The sequence below is a fragment of the Carcharodon carcharias genome, chromosome 8 (genome assembly GCF_017639515.1).
Source record: "Carcharodon carcharias isolate sCarCar2 chromosome 8, sCarCar2.pri, whole genome shotgun sequence".
NCBI classification, from domain to species: Eukaryota; Metazoa; Chordata; class Chondrichthyes; order Lamniformes; family Lamnidae; genus Carcharodon; species Carcharodon carcharias.
The window spans coordinates 90,894,162-90,914,683 of NC_054474.1; the positions used below are offsets into that span (position 1 = coordinate 90,894,162).

At 39.9% G+C, this 20,522-nt stretch overlaps 1 protein-coding gene across 2 annotated transcripts in view; it reads right to left on the bottom strand.

The window, feature by feature from the left end:
* Nucleotides 1-20,522, bottom strand: part of clint1a (clathrin interactor 1a) — a 291,026-nt gene that overhangs the window by 17,166 nt on the left and 253,338 nt on the right. For both annotated transcript variants that reach the window (XM_041193077.1, XM_041193076.1), the window contains exons 8-10: nt 19,587-19,683; nt 10,042-10,122; nt 6-274 (exon numbers count right to left, since the gene is read on the bottom strand). In XM_041193077.1, the coding sequence (XP_041049011.1) occupies nt 6-274; nt 10,042-10,122; nt 19,587-19,683 (447 nt within the window). The remainder of the gene's footprint in view (nt 1-5; nt 275-10,041; nt 10,123-19,586; nt 19,684-20,522) is intronic.

The window sequence follows — 20,522 nt, forward strand, 5'->3', positions numbered from 1 at the left end:
CCCACCTGAGATCTGGATAAGGACATACTGGTACCAGTGGCAGCTAAGGTGTTGGCAGATGACATAGCAAAGTTCATGCTCTGTGAAGAAGTCATGGTTGACTGAAAACTAGGCATCAGGTCAAATAGGTCCGTAGCAGCTGCAGGAGGTTGGCCAGGAGCATGCTGCATGTTATTGTAAAGGTCCCCTCCGCTTGACATGACAGGCTGGTTGGACTGAGCTTGGTTGAAGGCACTCCAGTCACCAAAATCGGAGTTCCCACTAGTTGGTGTGCCTGCAAGTAAGAGGGTAATGGTGAGCGAAATAAGCAGTTGCAATGAACCAGAAACAAAGCTAACGTGCTTAGCTCATGTTTATAGAACACATCTCATATGGATCATCCTTCTTCACTTGCATATTTTCAATGACTTTAGCAAGGTAATAACACAAAAATACTGTATTAAATTGCATATAAACCACCCTTAAAGGTTTTAAGACAGGGGGTGCAATTTACACACAAGTTATTTGTTCCTCCCTCAAATTATACAATAACTGGAAAACTTATTTCTTCTTAATTTCAACCATCAGTAATTTTTAATGTGTTCTCTTGGTTGACATAGCCAACGTTTTGTATGAACTTAGTTATATTTTCCTCTTTGTTAATAAAGGGTCAAATGTCCTTATATCTAGGTTGACAGTTCAATGCAGTATTGAGCAAAGTTGAAAGTACCATTCTTCAGATGAGACATTAAAACTGAGGCCTTGTCCACCTGCCCTTCGAGAGATTAAGGATCTCATGACATTATAAGCTCCCCCTACGTCCTAAACATTTCTTTCTCAACCAACACCACCAAGGACAGATTATAACTGGTCATTCATCTCATTTTCTGTTTAGGTGGGATTGCTTTGCACAAGATGACTGTCAAGCTGCCCACATAACAACAGTCATTATAATACAAAGTAATTCATTTGGGCCAAGAGACGTATGATCAGGGTGCTATGTAATTGCAAATTTTGAAGTTAAAATTAAAAAGGACAAAGAGAGGAGCAAGAGAGTAGAAGGAAAAATGATGACAGTGCAAGTGAAGAAAATATTTAAATATTTTTATGTAAAATTATGTTTTGTTTGTGCTCAGGGTTAACATTGCAGTAACAAAAGCTATTCCTATTGTTATTACATAAGATACTCAATGCTTCTGCAATGCCGAAATAAACAGAACTAGATGGCCTGGGAGATAGAAATTTCCACATGCCTCCCGGAGTTTAGCATGACTGTCAGTAAAGTAGCAAACTGCCAGCAGTGAATTTCAAAATTTCATTTTGCTTCAGATCCCAAGACTTTTAACCACGTAATAGCAGGTTAAACTGCTGCTCATTTTATTAACAGCTGTAGAAAGGGCAGGCCTTAACCATTCACCCATTTAGTAAAAGCTAAGGGCATAGTTAGTAAATTCATCAAAAATGAAAACAACATCTGCTACCCATCATCATTTTCTGACAGTACATTTTAGGTGAATCTGAGCCCCTACAATTTTCTCACCCTATCTTTCCTCTCAAAAATAATTACTCACATTAGTCATAGCTCCAGGGCCATACCCAAGGGGTGATTGCCGATCTAAACTGTCGACAGGCTGTTGAAGTGTAGAGGCACCATAGACTAATGCAGTCTTCACCAAATGTCCATCCAAGCACACTTTTCAATGAACATCACTGTGTTATCATCAGGTGTAAGAGCCTTGGTTGATATTTTGTTTTATTCTCTCTAATCCTGGAACACATCGGCCAATGGTTATACATTTTAAGCCAGGGCCAAAGGTGGGGTCTTTCCAGTATGTCTCAATACCACACCCAGGGTGCATTTAATCAGGTAGGCATCAGGAAAGATTCAATCAATGCCATTCTTTTCTCTTTTGGCAAAAAGGGACAGGTGAAAAAGGGAATAGAATAATCCCAAAGTATAAAATGTTTTTGTAAGCTTCTTGATAAGTAGTAAATATTTTAATTATTTCAGCAAAATGCAAAATAAAGCGGAATCTATTTTCTGAACTCCAATTATCAACCTTCCAAATTATACACCACATTTTTGCAGAAGCAAACCAGGGGAGATGATGGCGTAGTGGTAATGTCGCTGGATTAGTATTCCAGAGACCTCGGCTGATGCTGTGGGACAAGAGTTCGAATTTGAATTCAGTTAATAAATCTGGAATATAAAGCTAGTCTAAGTGATAGTGACCATGAAACCATCATCGATTGTCACAAAAACCCATCAGGTTCACTAATGTCCCTTAGGGAAAGAAATTTGCCATCATGTGAATCTAGACCCAAAATGATGTGGTTGACTCTTAACTGCCCTCTGGAATGAGCTACCAAGGTCAGTTCAAGGGAAATTAGGGATGGCCAACAAATGCCACATCCCATGAAAGAATAAAACAAAATAAATAAATGCCACAACTCAATGTTTCTTGTTATTTCAATTGTGTTATCATCAGGTGTAAGAGCCTCAGTTGATATTTTGTTCTATTCTCCCTAATCCTGGAACACATTGGCCAATGATTACACAGTTTAAGGGAGCCTGGGCCAAGGCTGGATCTTTCTAGTATATCTCAGTGCCACGCCCAAATGTACTATCAGAAAATGATGATGGGTAGCAGATGCTGTTTTCATTTTGATGAATTTACTAACTACACCTCTAGCTTTTACCAAATGGGTGAATAGTTAAGGACTGTCCTTTCTACAGCTGTTAATAAAATTAGGAATAAAATTTGGGGACTCTTGATGATGTCAATTCCCATTACTGATTGGAGAGGTACCAAGCTCTAAATGAACAAGAAAGGCCACAGCACTCTGACCATTGGAACTGCATGCTGCTCATTTGTGGATGCATTAGTTACCATCCCCAGCTGCATATTAAAAATGGTTCTGTCTTAAGTAGTTTCAGATTTTAAACAGTATGCTGACTGCAATGAGCCTACATGATGTGAGTTTGGGTGGTGGAAATATCCTCAGCGGAGTATGGACCCTAATTTGGCAGTACAGACCTGGGTGGGAAATGTTAAATTAACACAGGGATTTGGTGGAGGAGGCGGCTCTTCTGAGGTTAGATTTTAGGCTCGTTTTTAAGACCATAGACGTTTACAGTACAGATTGGCCATTTCACCCATCAGCTCATTGCCAGAGCACTGTCCCAATGCCCCAGAATCTGCCTTTTCTGCAAATATTTTTCCAGTAAAAGATACAATGATCTCCACATTAATCACTCCCTATGGCAAAGTATTTCCATAGTGCCAAGAAACGAAATCTTTAAATCTCATGCTTCACACCATCAATGTTTTTTGCACATATGCTTGGAGTGTGGTCAACACTGGTAAGGTAAATTATTGCTCGTGGTGAGGGGGGAGTGGTGAGGGGGGAGTGGTGAGGGGGGAGTGGTGAGGGGGGAGTGGTGAGGGGGGAGTGGTGAGGGGGGAGTGGTGAGGGGGGAATGGTGAGGGGGGAATGGCTCTGGTTGCTACATGTTGTAAAATCATAAACAGACTAATTTGGAAAGGATTTAAATAAGAACCAACATTGTTTGGGGCTTATATCGCTAATGCAAAATGGATGCAGCTCCCTGTCATATGAGAACTGATACCTATTCAATCCTCTGTTCATCTGCTGCATTGTAACCTGCTCTCAAAGTACCTGTGGCACTCAACGTCAGCATACCTTTCTATTATTTATTCTTGGGATGTGTGAGACAGTATTTATTACCCTGACGGTATCAAGAGTCAACGACATTATGAAGTTGGAGTCACGTCAACCAAATCACTGGTAGATTCCCCTGTCTGAATGACATTGGTGAAGCACTTGGGTCTTTGACAACAATCCAACATCTTTCATGCCCACTTTATCTGATTCTAGCTAAAAATTATCAGATATATTGAACTCTCAATCTCTAGGTTTGACTATGATCAGATAACCTGTGACAAATTTACATTGATCATTGAATTTTCAAGCAAAGCAAATAGTCTTTTCTTTTCAAACCCTTCAGAATTTTAAATCACAATCTTCTTTGCTCCAGTGGAATAATTCCAATATTGATTGAGTTGGTGATGTTTTACTCTGGATCCAGATAACACAATGATTGCAAGGAACAGAAGTATTCCACTTCCCAGCACTAACATTGTTCACCTTGATGGGCACAAAAATGGTCATAAAAACAAATTTCATAAGTACTTGTTTGTTTGTAAGTTTGAATAACCTAAACCTTGGGATCAATCCAAGGGGAAAGATCCTTATGAATTGACTATGGAAACAAAAGATTTCACCTGAGATTGTGGATTTCTCATCAAAAGGTGCCAGAAATTAATGTCCCATAATTCAACAAAAATATCTATCATCCTGATGCTTACAAAATACAACTTAGTGGATATTATTTTGTTTCACTGACATCACAACCTGTTCTATCTGGGAGTGAACAGCAGAGTTTCCCTGTGGTTAACACACACCTTCACAGCACTTGGTCTCAACAGCTACATGATGCTGATGCTGAGTTATCGACTTGAATTCATCATCATACAATTATATGAAATAATAGTTAATGTGGAGGGATATTAAGCCTATTCCATCATTCATAACTTTCTCTTAACAATATAAGTATTTTGAGCATGGATAATCCGAAGAGAGGGGGAGAATACTATTTTGATGATAGCCTGTAATCCTAGATTTTATTCAAATGGAAAACTTTTTTTTGGTAGCACTTCACTGTAAGTTCCTGACTGAGAGCCAACAAGTTCAATAGTCAGTCATGTTTTTGTAGGCATATATCAACAACAAAACTGAGATCATTTGGCAAAATCATGGCACAGAACAGTTACAGATTCTTAATTTAAATTCACTTCATTTAAATGATTGGATCATTCAATTTTTCATAAGTACTGCATTCCCACTTTAGTGTGTTATTTCTGTTGTACATCACATTATTGGGAGTAGACTGTAAAAATGGTTTAATACATGGGATCCTGTCTGGCAATGCTTAGATTTTAAAATTCTCATCCTTCTATGGGCTCACCCCTACCTTTCTCTAACCTCCTGCAGCTCCACAGTGCTCCTGGATACCTGTGTTTCTGCAGTTTTGGTTCCTTACGCACCCCTGATCTTCATCACTCCATCACTGGTGACCCTGCCTCTGCGCATGCTAAACCTCTCTATCTCACTCTTCCTTTAAGGTGCTCCTTGAAACTACCTCTCCAACCAAGGTTTTGGTCACCTATCCTAATATCTCCTGTGGCTCAGTGTCAAACTTTGTTTGATTACACACTTATGAAGTGTCTTGGGACAGTTATCTCCATTAAAGGCACAAAATAAATGCACGTTGTGGTTATTAATAGGGAGGCTAAAGATATTCTCTTCCTTGCATGCTGGAGGATTCCTACTCCCAATCATGGCCCACAGCATTGCTGATAATTGTAATGTCCCTGCAGCTAGTCCAGGTGAGATTACCTAACCTAACACGGGGACTAAGCCAGAGACTCACTGCTCTGTAGGACTCAGGACCACACTGAGTAGTAACTTCACCCACTTAGCCTCATTTGGCAGGGTGGGGGAAGAGAAAAAGAGAGGTGCAGAGGGAAAAAGAAGCTTTACTATCCCTTTCTCTTTCTATAGTTATCAAATGTCCTCATTTCACTGGGCTGAGACTCAACTTGGAGAGTAGTAGGAAAAATAAAAGTTTTGAGCTGTCTTTGCCTGTATTAATTTAGAAGCTGTACAGCAATGTAATAGCCCCTTCGGAAATCATTTCTCAAAGAAGATTAATCATTGCTGAACAGTTTCAGTCCCTTTAGAAATCATTTTTCAAATTTGATTAATCCTTTTATAACACTTTAGGTCCCTCAAGAAATAACATTCAACCCAGATTAATCATTTTTGAATGGTTATGAGACCTTAAAAGCATTTAGGTTATATAAACCTATTACAGTTATCTCCGTCAAGTAGCATTTAAAAGTATATACATATAACTGGATAAAATGGGCACATGTAAATCAACTTTCTGAGACTACTAAATATTTATTTTAAATACTGTCAAAACCGGGCTCTTAATAAGTGCTGACAAGCACAATATGCAAGAGTATTCATAGACTTCTTAATCTTCTTTCATCAATGTTCAAATTGATGGGAGGGGAATTGACAGACAGTAAGTGGGGGGGCACTCACTATCCCTTGAATCCCCTCCCCATCAATTTGAAAATCAACCAAATCATTTCTGCTGTGGTAGGATTTTTATTTGAAACTGTATTTAAAGATTCGAGCAACTAGTCGAAAGTAGGACTTATCACTTCTAAACGGTGCTAGGTTCATTAATCTTTTACTATATGCTGCCAGGCTCTACTCAGTTGGGTTATATACAGAATTACTACCTCGAAGTGAGATGCAAGGCTATAATCTAATGCTGCAGAATGAATTGGAAACCCAAGACTAGATCACCTCGGTATCTTTAATTCTTGCTATCTTTCACAAGTACAAATGATGCCCTGTACTTCTTTATCAACTCAAGTAGTGGAACTCTTGACTTTTAGCACTGCAGGCATCTTTGCTGCTGTGTGCAGTTTGTGGAACAGTAATGTACAATATTTCTATAGCTGGTTTGTTTTTTGATGAACTGTGTAAAATCTTGGCTCTGAATTGGTGAAAATCTCAATGAGTTCAATGATAATAAAGAGAAATTCATGATGATCAACTAAGCTATTTGTGGTAATTTTATCAAAGATGCTATTATTGACACTTCTCAGAATAACCTCTCACAGCAAAAATGAAACTGGAAACTACTTCTGGCATACAGCAGCTAACATGTAGTGCCAATTAGTCAAGAAGATCCTGATTCAATCCTTTTTGATGATGTGACTGGTAGCTCCCCAGCAAATGACAACTGGCCTTTGTGCCCAGGGCTTGAGGACAAAAATCAAAGCTGACCCTCTTGTGCAGTACTGAGGAAGCACTAGATTCATTGGAGGTGCCATTTGTCATATGCTTGCATGGTCGGATATAAAATATCCCATGTTGCTATTTCGAAGAAGAGCAGGGGAGTTATTCCAAGCATACTGGCTAATATTCATCCCTTGATAAACATCACAAAAAACTGATTATCTTGTCATTATCACATTACTGTTTGTGGGAATTTACTGAGTGCAACTGGGTGCCAGTTTTCTAGTGACTACACTTGAAAATGTACTTCATTGGCTGTTAAGTGCTTTGAGATGCCCGGTGGTCATGAAAAGCACAATCTAAATGCAAGCCTTTCTTTCTTTTAATGCCCTTAATTTAGGGAGAGGAAGGAACAGATGAAGTTCCCACTCTAACTCACTGCCCAGTGACTACTGCTGGAAGTTTAGGTTTGCAGACAGCTTGGGCAAACAAAAATCAGGCATGGCTGTGATGTTTCCCATGGCCAAAGAGCTTGCTGACTGGATTCAGATGAAAAGCAACTACTTGAATCAGAAACAGGAGGGATTTCAGTGCCCACCCTTGGAACCATAGTCCTGGAAGAATCAGTAGTTAGAGGTGAAGGGAAAACCACGGTAGAAAGTTGGCAAAATATGGAATTCCGTATTATAAAATACGCACACAAACTGATCCAAAAACAATTCTGAAAATAACTAACTGAGGTAGTATCACTTACGCAGTACTGAGTGAGGACTGCCTTGTTGGAGATACTCAGATCAGTTGATAAACTGGGGCCTTGCTTGTTCTTGTGGGCATTTAAGATTCCAAGCTCTTCCTGTGTTCTGCCCAACATTTTTTTCTTAGCCAATACCAATAAAAACAGGTTAACCTTGAAAATGGTATTTCAAATGTACTAAAACCTCTCTGAAATATCAACTGAAACATTGAAATATAGGTGTGGTGAAATACTCTCACTCCTGTACTCAAAATACTAACAAGTTATTAATAACATGAAGTAACGCGAATTATCGTCACAGGCAGCCTAAATGGATAATTCATGAGCAGCAGTACTATGCTATGCAAAGCAACAGCATGGTTGGAGAGATCACTGCAGGTATACTTTTCTGTTGCTTAGAGATTGTAGTTTTCAGCCAGTAACACCCAATGCTGTAAGTTTTAATTTCTGTGGCCAGTTCTGAGAGCACAGCAGGAGCATTCACATTCTAAAAACATCAGAAACTGTACATCAGTTTTATGAAAGGCTGACTGAGGAGGCCCCAGTAGCACATTTTGAAAATTTGGCTGAAATCATACTGGACTTGAAATTTCATGCTGTGTAATGACGTCTCCTGGTGGTGGGTGGTGAAGCAACAGAAGAGTTACATCACACGGTTGCTTTCCAGATTCATATCAGAATTTGCAGATATACCTTTGTATTATTGTAAAACATATTTTCACAGCAACCCAAAAGTAACCGTATAACTGCACCTTCCATTCTAAAAGGCCTTCTAAAAATATATTTATTTCCTTGGCATTGCTCAGGACAAGTTAGGTGAAGTATTGTTTTATAAAGGGGATGTTATACCACACAACAACTTGCATTTATGGTATATAACCTCTAATGTAACAAAACCAAGGTGCTTAACAACAGCGTAATCAATAAAAAGAAATGCCACTAAGTCAAAGAAGGAAATCTCAGAACACATTACCAAAACCTTGATTTTAAAGAACATTTTAAAAGGAGAGAGATAGAGATAGAGAAAGAGAGGCACAGAGATCTAGGGAGGAAACTTAAAGGGCTTACAGCTAAGGCAGCTGGAAGCATTGTTGCCAATGGTGGAATGATTAAAATTGGAAATGTACAAGATGCTAGGGCAGACGACATTCCAAAGGCCTGTAGGGCTGGAGGTTATAGAGATGAGGAGGGTCGAAGCCATGGAAAGGTTTGAAATCAAAGATGAGGAATTGAAAATTGATGCAGTCACAGAACAGGGGCCAGAAATTTTATTTATTTATTCTTTCACGGGGTATGGGCATTGCTAGATAGGCTAGCATTTGTTGCCCATTCCTAACTGCCCTTGAGAAGGTCATGGTGGGCCACCTTCTTAAACCACCCCAGTCCATGTGGTGTCGGTACACCCACAGTGCCATGAGGGAGGAAGTTCTAGGGTTTTGACCCAGCAACAGTAAAGGAACGGGGGTATAGTTCCAAATCAGGATACGTGTGGCTTGAAGGGGAACTTGCAGGTGGTGATGTTCCATTACATCTGCTGCCCTTGACCTTTTAAGTGGTAGAGGTTGCGGGTTTGGAAGATGCTGTTGAAGGAGGCTTGATGCTTTTGTTGCAGTGTATCTTGTAGAAGATACACACTGCTGCCACTGTGCGTTGGTAGTGGCAGGATGTCCCTGGGGCTCACAATTCTTCAGTGAATTAATCTCTGTTTTATGTTGCGATTGTCAGGTTTTTGCTACATAAAATAACACATTCTGCTTCTTAATTAAAATGTTTAGCCTTACAACAGTCAACCAGATCTTCTAATGTGCCATTGTGCCTCAGTTGAGGGTTTGATAAATTGGGAGAAGGGAAATGTCTTGTAAAGCCCTGAAACTTAACACCTGTTATTGCATATTGAAACATGCCAAATGGCCTCAAGACCCAAGAATAAGACATGAAAATCAATTAACTTAGCATTCATTATTAACAGCTCCTAAAAGCTTACATCTTTAAACATCTACATTCTATAACACAACAGGCTCTGCTGTTGTTTTGTATAATGGTGTACAAAGAAAGTTATGAGTGATCTTGACTACAGATCATTTTCTTGGCTTTTGGAACAATGCAAAACTCGGACATTTTTCAAGAGAGCCTCGCTAAAGGAAGGCAATGATTATTTTAAATTATTTCTCCCACAGTAATGGTCTCTTGGTGGTCTTTCACAATTTGGGATTTTTCCTTAAACTTAAATCTTCACACTGATACGCATGCCTGATTAGTATTAAACATTGTACAACAGTTCCAACACACATATTACAGGTGCAAGTTCCATAAGTATGTTAATTCTCAATAAGTGAACGGACCTGTAATTAAGCCTGTAAAAAGAAATTGGAATGTCAGATGGGATGATAAGAGCAATAACGTACCTGATACCAAAGGGAAATTGCTCTGTGTTGTACCTGTCGAAGCAAAGTCTGCAAACCCTCCAAATTGTTCTGATGTCCCACCTAAAAGGCAAACAAACCAGTAACTTTGTCACTTGTTAATCAATCTTAATAAAGGAAAGATTGTCCTTAATACTAATAAAATGAATTATAGGGTTTGGTTACTTCTATGTTGTGTGCCTTTCTGACTCAGTTCTGGTCTAATTCTGGAAATAAGCAATTGTCTATTTGGGGAAGCTGTGTCACACTGCTTGTCTTCAACAGTATGTGGAGTATGATGCCTGGGCACTTACAAATTGAGAAGAGGGTTTTCATTAAAAGGTACAACTTTGAAGCTGTTTTTTTCCATGTTGTCAAAGCATTCAAAATTTACCAGCCAGAAATGTAATTCTGTACAGATCTCTAAGCACATCTTCACAGGGCATATCCCATGGTGCCTAGAGTGTTACCTGTAGCCAGTGGCAGCCTGCTGTAAGGGTCTTGGCCATTGTGAATTCCAGTCTGCAGACAAGCACCACAGTATAATTACAGCCTCAAATAACTCTTCAGTGACTATCTGCCACTAGTATTAATTTAGTTTTTATGGACATGAACCTACACTAAGAGCTTAGAACGATATTAATCTTTGAAAAACCCCTGGATGTTTCTCCCATATGCAGTATATGGGAATTTAAATGTATTTCCCCTTTCTCGAGCATGTCCAGATATTACCTATACACAAATCAGTGAGAGGTGCAGAAATGATAAACAAACCCAGTCCCTTGGCTGGTACATAAACCTATTAAAATGTTCATACGGCTGTTAACTAATTGTCCCACTGAAAACAGTGGCATTGAACATCGATCAAAACTACAGATTAATTGGTTTCTAACAGACCAACCTTTTACTCTTTTGACTATAATTACAATAAAAATTGAGATATTTCTATTTCAAGTAGTTTTCAACCCTGCACTGCTGGCAGGTCCAGGGAAGTATCAATCTCCCAGATTTGTCAGGTTTTTGGTGCATTTTCACCAAATACCACAATATGCAGTACCATTAGCCAAGGTTCGGTTAGTAGTAAATATCCTTGTGGGCTCAAGTCCCATTCCATAGACATGAGCACAAAAACCTAGACCAAAACTCAGGTGCCGAACTGAGGAAGTGCTGCACTGTAGAAGGTGGTGCCTTTGGATAAGACTTTAAACCAAGGCCCTGACTGCTCTTGCATGAATGTAAAAGATCTCATCATCTATTTCGAAGAAGAGCAGAGGAGGTCTCCCTTTGTTCCTGGCCAATATTTATCCCTTAATAACCATCACAAAAACAAAATACCACACAATAGTTTGTGGGAGCTTGCTGTGCTCAGATTGATTTCCTACATTACAATGGTGGCTACAATTCAAAATTAAATTAAATTCAAAAGGCCTTTGGGTATCCTGAGATTGAAATGAAAGTCTCTTTTTTAACGAAAATAAACACTAGTACAGTCTTAACAATAATCAAGTATTATCTGCAGCTTTATGACTTAAATATTAAATCTAAAATGCCAAAATAAGCATTAAACCTTGTAAAATTTGGACAAAAAATGAGAATTTTGGGAGCAAAGGAGATTTAAACAAAAAGCTTTTCTTTTGGGAGTCTAACTTTAGTTTATTCCTGAAATACTGTATACTTTACCTTAATTTAATTCCCTTGGGTCTGTCTATCCATTTTAGAAATTGGAGTGTTTTTTTGAAGTTTTGATTGGCTCCAAAGGGGTGTTTTCTTTGTCCAAAGCAGAAGATGGACAATCAGTTTAAATGCCAATACAGTTTGAAGGCCAACAAACCAGTATACCTACTGCCAGCCTGGATAGTTGTGTGCCTGGATTAGTTAATTCATCTGTGGTGTAGACATAGAAGTAGGAACATATTTTCTGTACATGTGCACTACAAGTAGACTTGAGATCAGTAAAACTGAAAACAACATAACTTTGTAAACAAGTCTTTCAAACACTAAAATCACATTCAAAATCACATCAATACCTATCAGATGATTTGGGATAGCGAAAGAGGAATACTTACAAATTCCTTCACTCTTAAAACACTGGATAATTGACATCCAGCATAGCCCAATGACAGGACTACACAGGAAAACCAAAACCTGGTGGTCAGTTCATAAAAAGGTGCCAGGTGTGAAATTTAATTTTATATAAATAAAAATGTTGATTGGGGCTGACTGTAGTAGTGCATCTTAAATCATGTAACTTTCTTTAAAATTTCAGTTTCCTCTCAAGGACCAAGAAGGAGTAGGCCATTTGGCCCTTTGAGCCTGCTCTGCCATTTGATGAGACCACAGCCGGGTCAGCCATCATCTTAAATCCACTTTCCCGTCTGCCACCCATAACCCTCGACTCCCTTTTTCCTAATTCAGCCTTGAATAAGTTCAATGACTCAGCTTCCACTGCTTTCTGGGGAAGAGAATTCCACAGACTAACAACCCTCAGAGAGAAAAAAAAGTTCTCTTCATCTCAGTACTAAAAGGAAGACCTGTTTTTCTTAAATTTTCTCCCTTAGTTTTCTAGTCTATTCCACAATTGGAAACATCCTCTTGATATCCACCCTATCAAGTCCCCTCAATAAGATCACCTTTCATTCTTCTAAACTCCAATGGGTATAGGCCCAACTTGTCCAACCTTTCTTCATAAGATAAGCCCTTCATCCCAGGTCGAGTGAACTTCTCTGAACTGTTTTTAATGCAATTTTATCTTTTTTTCAAATAAGGAGACAAAAACATTACACAATACTCTAGATGTAGTCTCACCAAGGCCCTGTACAGCAGCAATAAAACTTCCCTACTTCTATATTCCATTTCTCTTGTAATAAATATCAACACTCCATTTGTCTTCCTAATCACTTGCTGTAGTTGCGTACTAACTTATTATGGACCATGTTCCAGGACACCCAGGTCTCTCCTGAAGGCATTGACCCTTACTAGGATATGGGTTCCTCAATTCACTTAACCATTCTCCATGCATGAGGCAAGAGGGTAAGCACCAACCACAGCATCATCCTGTAATCTGGCAAAATCACCACAAATAGCCCTGCCAGGAGGATTATCTGGATACAACCGGTAGTTGGAACCTTGGTTAATTCCCCCCAACCAGAAATGAGCTCATACTAAATGTAGCACTCAAACTGGTACCTCAGCTAAGATCAAATGACACAGAGACCAGGAATCAAAAGTGATATCATCTAGTCTGTGTGATTTACAGATTTGATGTCGTCAGATTTGACACCTGGTCACTGGGCAGTGCATGTAATCACTGAGCAATTGGGGCACCAGTAAATACATATCCAACACCTGCAATGTCAATAGAACCTGGAGGAGCTTTGCATCCCACTCACTGTAATTAACACAAATGCTGCAGTACAGTAATTTATTAAAGTTCAGCATCTTTTCATGCTGAAATGACAAAAGTTTGACAATGCATACCCCTATTAATGAAACTTGCTTCTCCTCCCCCAGTTTGCAGGAGCATTTGATTGGAAACTTTAAAGCTAGCATGAAGAATTATTAAATCAGTTGCTTGGCAGTAGGGAACTTGAATATTACAGGAAGAGAAACATGTTACTGAAGCTTCTTGCACTTATCAGGACAAGTGCAAGAATGCCTAATTTCAAACACGCAACAATTTATACTATAGGAGAAAAAGGTGGCAAGTCAACTCTGCTTGGCCAAGGTGTTGCCAGGGAGAAAGCAATAGGGAACTATAGGCTCCTGGGTAATTCAAAAAGCCACAAGGCTTTAACATATTCCTGTTGTTTGCAGAGAACGGGTCCCTGCATATGAATGTATGTTGCTTCTAGCAAGCGTAAATGAGCCACGTTATGGGCATGACTGATTTTCTTAAATTGGTTCTTAATGTAGCTATTAGTGCACTCAGGATTGTTCAGCAAGTGCTACCTAATCACGGAATCACATCTAACAGTAGACATTTGTTTCTGGTTTTGCAGGTGTAGCTGGTATTATGAACAACCAAAAGTATGTACTGTTTGATTCGATCAGCCATTCACTAGGATGTACGGCATACACATTGCTTGAATGTGTAGTAAGCAGAACGTCTTTTTAGACTGATGGCAGCATCCTGTTAGAGAAAAGTACCACACATGTCCCCGCCTCAAAGTAGCAGCATGAAGCAGCTTGCTTAACTTGTTGTTCAAACTTTTGAGGTACTTTGCCTTTCCAAGGTAGTTTGAAGTTGAATGGGTACTTTTCAGGTCCAAAAGTAGAGTCCTCTGGTCCATTTACAAATTTGCATGATACACAGCAAACAATGATCTGATTAAGATAACCATTGTCTCACAAGATAGCTTTGATGCACTTTATTGATGAATCAAGCTTGCAATATCATCAAGGTGGGCAAATAGCTAGGGCCCTGTAGTATAACGGTCTGGAGCATAAAGAGTTAATGTGAGACTGAGTACAATACTGCCCACAGTGATATAACAGAACACATATCTCACACCTAGGGGTCAGTGTAGTGTTGGACAGATCCATGCAAGCATGGACACAGCTCCTAGCTTGGACCTTTACCGTATCTATGTATATAGTTTCTAGTGGTTAATAAATACTTACTGTTCAACTACCTAAGACCACGAAAACCTTAATAAGACCTACCGAACTACGCCGAATACCTTACAACACGGTGGTGGTAGTGAGCTGCCTTCTTGAGCCGCTGCAGTGCATGTGGTGTAGGGACACCCAAAGTGCTGTTAAGGAGGGCATTCCAGGATTTTAGTCCAGCAATAGTGAACGAATGCCGATATATTTCCAAGTCAGAATGGCGAGTGGCTTGGAGGGGGAGCTTCCAGGCAGTGGTGTTCCCATGTGCCTGCTGCCCTTGTCCTTCTGGATGATAGCGGTCATGGGTATGGAAGATGCTGTCTAAAGAGGCTTGGTGAATTACTGCAGCGCATCTTGTAGATAGTACACACTGCTGCCACCATGCGTCAGTGGTGGAGGGAGTGGGTGTTTGTGGATGGGCTGCTTTGCCCTGATAGCTCAAGCTTCTTGAGTATTGGTGGAGCTGCGCTCATCCAGGCAAGTGGAAAGTATTCTATCACACTCCTGACTTGTGCCTTGTAGATGGTGGACAGGCTTTCGGGAGTCAGGAGGTGAGTTACTCACCACAGGATTCCTAGCCTCTGACCTGCTTTTGTGGCCACAGTATTTAAATGGCTAGTCCAGTTCAGTTTCTAGTTAATGGTAACACCCAGGATGTTGATAGAGGGGGATTCAGCAATGTAATGCCATTGAATGTCAAGGGGTGGTGGTTAGATTCTCTCTTGTTGAGGGTGGTCAATGCCTCACACTTATGTCACATGAATGGGTTACTTGCCACCTGTCAGCCCAAGCCTGGATATTGCTTCAATATCTGAGGATTTGCGAATGGTGCTGAACATTGCACAATTATTCGCAAACATCCCCACTTCTGACCATATGATGGAAAGGAGGTCATTGATGAAGTAGCTGAAGATGGTTGGGCCTAGACATGCTTCAAGCAAAGGAAGATCTAACCTTTGAGAAGGCTATCCAGATTGCCAGGCAATCTGAAGACCATTTACAGCACCATACTAAGGGGAGAAATAAACTGTGGTACAAAGTAAATGCCCCAGTCGTTAGTGAAACAGCACTGAAATAGGGACATTCCAGGCCAAGGGAAGCAATACCCTAACCAACCAGTAGAGCGACCGTGTTGGTGCTGTTGAGCAAAGTGTCCCCACAGGCATGTTCAATGTCTGGCAATTTTAGCTCAATGCTTTCAATGTAACTGAACTGGACACTTTGAGAAGCTGAGCAAAGCCAAAACATCAAGAAGTACAGAAGATCCCAAGAGAATTCATGAGGCTGTGACAGCACACCAAGAGGACACACAAACATACTTCTTGGGTGAGGTCCAAGATCCTGGATTTTCGTTTTGGAATTCGTTCAGTTAAAGGCCATCTCACAAACTTTAAAATTGGACATGGAAGCCAGTGTTACTGTCATATTGGACAAAGAACCATGGCTGAGACACCTCTGGCTACATACAACTGACAAACCATTTTATATGGGTGCGGAAGTATCTGACTTCCAGTCATAGGCATGATTCTGGAACTATTAAGGTATGGTGGCAAACAAATCTTTGAACTGATGTACATCATCAGTAACTAATCTATTACTCTCTTGAGCAGAGATGACTGCGTATCCCTGAATCTCCTCAAAACGGCTGTTGTCATCAAGGCAACCACTGTCATAAATTATACAGAACTGCAAGATCCCGAGAGCTCCAACAAGAAAGGTTCTCTGACTGGGACTTCAACTCTGAATTGACTTCTATCTTTACAGAGCAGGTTTGTCCACTTTTGTTACAAGTGCCAGATGTCTCTCATTTGTCGGACCAGCCAACACTCAGATGGTTACTACGACACTTCGAGTGGATGACAGTCAAGAGTGGAACCAGGAACAAGAATAGCCTCAATCTCTGGCTCTGACGCCATTTGGAGAGATAAACCCTGAAATCACAGAGCAGACACTGCAATCCCCAGCCAGCAAGGCAGTGCCACAAACGATGCTGGAACCATGTAGCAGCCATCCATTGATGGTAGCACAAAACACAGCCAAACACAAAGGTTAGCTTACTACTAAGCCACATCCTCACAACAGGAAGAGCGATCTTCCAACCCAGCGTGCATCACAGCGAGCCGCACAAGGAAGAGACAAAAACGAGCCCAGAGTTCATCCGCCCTGTAAAGAAGGGGATAAATCAATTGTTACCGATCACTACAAGTGGAGAATTGCCAGTGATTCAATGCCAAAGAACAGAAAAAGAGGATGAAAAGACACCCAGATGACAAACAGCCTCCAATTCATCAAAGTTTACCTACAGTAACAGAGCCTATCACTCCTCTGACAGTAGTGCGAACAAAATATGGAAGGGTTATAAGGCCTCCAGATTGCCTGAACTATGAACTCAGAGACTTGGGTTGAGGGAGAGTGGGGGGAGGAGAAAAGATGGGGTAGCAGTAGGGATGTAAATACATGGGGTAAACTGGGATAACTTGTAAATACATTGGAGAAAGACTTAGGGGGAGGTGTAGGATAAGAGTCTGGCACATAAATGGTTAACATGAGACTGAGTACAGTACCATGCACACAGTGATGTAATAGAACAAATGACTCGCACCTAGGAATTAATGCAGTGTTGGACAGAGCTGTGTGTAGAAGCAAGCATGAAGATAGCTCCTAGCTTAGAACTCTACTGTACCTACATACATAGTTTCTAGTAGTTAATAAATATTTACTGCTGAACTAGCCAAGACTATGAATACCTTAATAGAACCTACTGAACTACACCCAACACCTTACAACAGGCCATTTATACAACATTGCTGATAAAGTTTGTAAAACCCAAAACAAAACATCTGCTGTAAGGTGTGATTCTGTGATTGGGCAGCACTTGGACAATCCTGAGTGTGTTAATGGCTAAACTAACAACCAAATTTAAGATAATCAGTCAAACTCATACTGTGAATTATTTATGCTTGCTAGAAGTGACATACATTCATATGCAGGGACCTGCTCTCTGCAAAAAAAGGGAACATGTTCAAGACTTGTGCCTTTCTGAGTTACCCGAGGGGTTTGGGAGGCCTATAGTTCCCTGTTGCTTTCTCCATGGCAATGACTGGGCCAATCAAAGTCAACTAGCCAATGAGTTAACACAATTTTCTCCTATAGTATAAATTGTGATCATTTGAAATTTGGCATTCAGGCATTTGTCCTATGATGCAAGATTTCTCTTTCAGGCAACTGTTAAATTATGCAGTGGCAGAAACGTCAACTCTTTTCTTCTCCGCCGATGCTGCCAGACCTGCTGAGTTTTTCCAGGTAATTCTGTTTTTGTGTTAAATTATGCAGCTATTTGACAGGTCACTTTAAGCCATGGAAGGATATAAACCGTTTTAATAGTTAAAATTCAGGTTCAGCTCACCATAATACCCACTCTGCATAGATTGTGATGCATCATCTTTGCCTGCAGTGCTTATGAACCACTCAGATGGGAAAGAAACATCTGTACAGCCATCGAGTGCACAGGGGGACAATGTCCAACATCTGGTACTATTTCTAAAAAGCCATCAGATAGCTGCAAGACATACTGCCCATCTGTCACACTGAAACACACTGATTATTCAAATGCAGTACAACTCCTTTGTATAAATGGCTCAAGAGCAATGATATGTAAAATCAGAATGCCTTTTTAAAGTGCATGTACAGTATAATGAGTGTATTAGTTTTAAGGACTCTTGCACGCATCCTTACACAATTTGGACATCTTGCTACAAATAAAAATGCTTTATATGATGCCTTGTCGGCTGATTATTCACGACTATAGTCTGTCGTACTGGCAACTGAAAGAGATGTTAGAGATTTAATTTAACTGTGAAACTCTGCTTTTCCATTTACAGCTTTATAGACCCTGAACAATGCCTTACTTACCACAAAATTGCTTACACCAGCCCATTATCAGCCTTGCTCAGTGAAATAGATTACAAGATGAATCAGACAAAACACTATTCTTTAAAATTATGTGATTGCTTTCCTGTGTGATACTCATTGCCTTAAAATTGTTCCCACAGGTGACAAAGGGAGAAGAGTTTTAAAAAGAAACCTCAAATCTTGCAAAGTTCAATATAAATGTAAACTGCAAAAGAAGCTGACGTGAGTGAACTTGTGAAAACTTTAGTGCTGTAACAGAAAAGCAACAAGATACAAAGTAAGGAATTCAAATCTCAAGCTAGTTAACAAATGGCTAAATTTAAACTGCAAGCATTTACGTAGCCATGAGGTAAACATACCATACAGGGTCAGATATGCCAGCAAAAGCACAGGGGGATTTTTAAAAAATGAAATCTACAGGAAATTTGAGAGTTGGGACATAATTTTATTGATAACAATCTGTTAAATAATGTTTCTAAAAGCAGAGGCATAACATACGCATTGGGAACAGTTTAAGTTTGATCCCTGGTTCATATCGAGTTAGCTGACTTTCACCCACAGCATCAGCCAGGTGCCACAATTTACCGTGTAACCAGGTTGGTCAAAAGGGGGGCAAGAATATATTAAATTAACAAATGGATGGACATTTAAAAAAATGTGGGTGTCTCACAGAAGCGAATATAAGTGCAGTCCCTAAGCAGTATTCTGTCCACAGTGGTCAAGAAAATAGGCTTAAAATCAAAGTGCAGTATTTTTGGCATGGAATCCAGTTTTTTCAGGTAACAAATGTTACTGAGGTACCAAGTTTTAATTAAAAGTGGGCAGAATCGCTGGAAGCATGCAGCAGGTGCAGTGCCCCGATCAACACAATGACTGGAATCTGGCATCTGCCCCAATTGCTTTCAGATAAGTAATAAAGAGAGTCAGCTGCCTCATGAAAATGACTCCACTAACTTAATTGATCAGCACTGCTGTTCAGGAAGGAGGGCTCAGGTGCACTATGAAAGAAAAATCTGTGTCTACATTACCTGCAGAAGAAATCTGACTGGATCCAAATCCTGTGTCAAATAGTAAGTCTACCAGGTCATTCTTTGAATTGCTGTTAACAGTGTTTGGTGCCGAAGTCTAGATAGAAGATGACAGAGAGGCAATAAGGAAGAAGCACTAAACCTTTCAGATTGCACAATGACCAGATTTCTTTCACTTACTGAATTCTGAGTACAGGGATCTCAAGAATATTCCACTCTGTAGACTTGTTTAATTTTTTGACTCATTAGTACACAATTTCTGTCACTGCATACTAATAAAAATATTTTCTGCAATGATAGCATTGCCTAAATTTGAATAGCTAACTATCTTTCAGAGGTTAGGACAAATGCCTCGATTTGCTAATTTGGAAAGAGCTCTTATTAGCATTGAGGTTTCACTGGGCTATTAAAGTCCCAAATCCAAACACCAACACCTGCTAATATTAGCAAGTCTGATTTTTGGGAAATTAGTGGGAAAACCAAGGTTCTATGCACCAATGCAACACACAATGTACAGATGCCCAAGGGTCTTAAGACCACAACATGCAACTAATGTATCTTCTCCCAGAGATCAATGAGGCTAAATGCTCTGCATTGATCCTCAAGTCAATTAGTGTTAATTCCCAATTTTTAAAAAAAATGTCACTTCTAAATTTCACTTGGAGAGGGGGTGGCATAGTGGTATTATCACTGGACTAGTATTCCAGAGACCCAGATTCAAATCCCACCATGGCAGATGGTGAAATTTGAATCCAATAGAAATCTGGAATTAAAAGTCTGATGATGGCCATGAAATCATTGCAGATTGTTGCAAAACCCATCTGGTTCACTAATGTCCTTTAGGGAAGGAAATCTGCCACTCTTACCTGGCGTGGCCTACATGTGACTCCAAACCCACAGTAATATGGCTGACTCTTAAAATGCCCTCTGAACAAG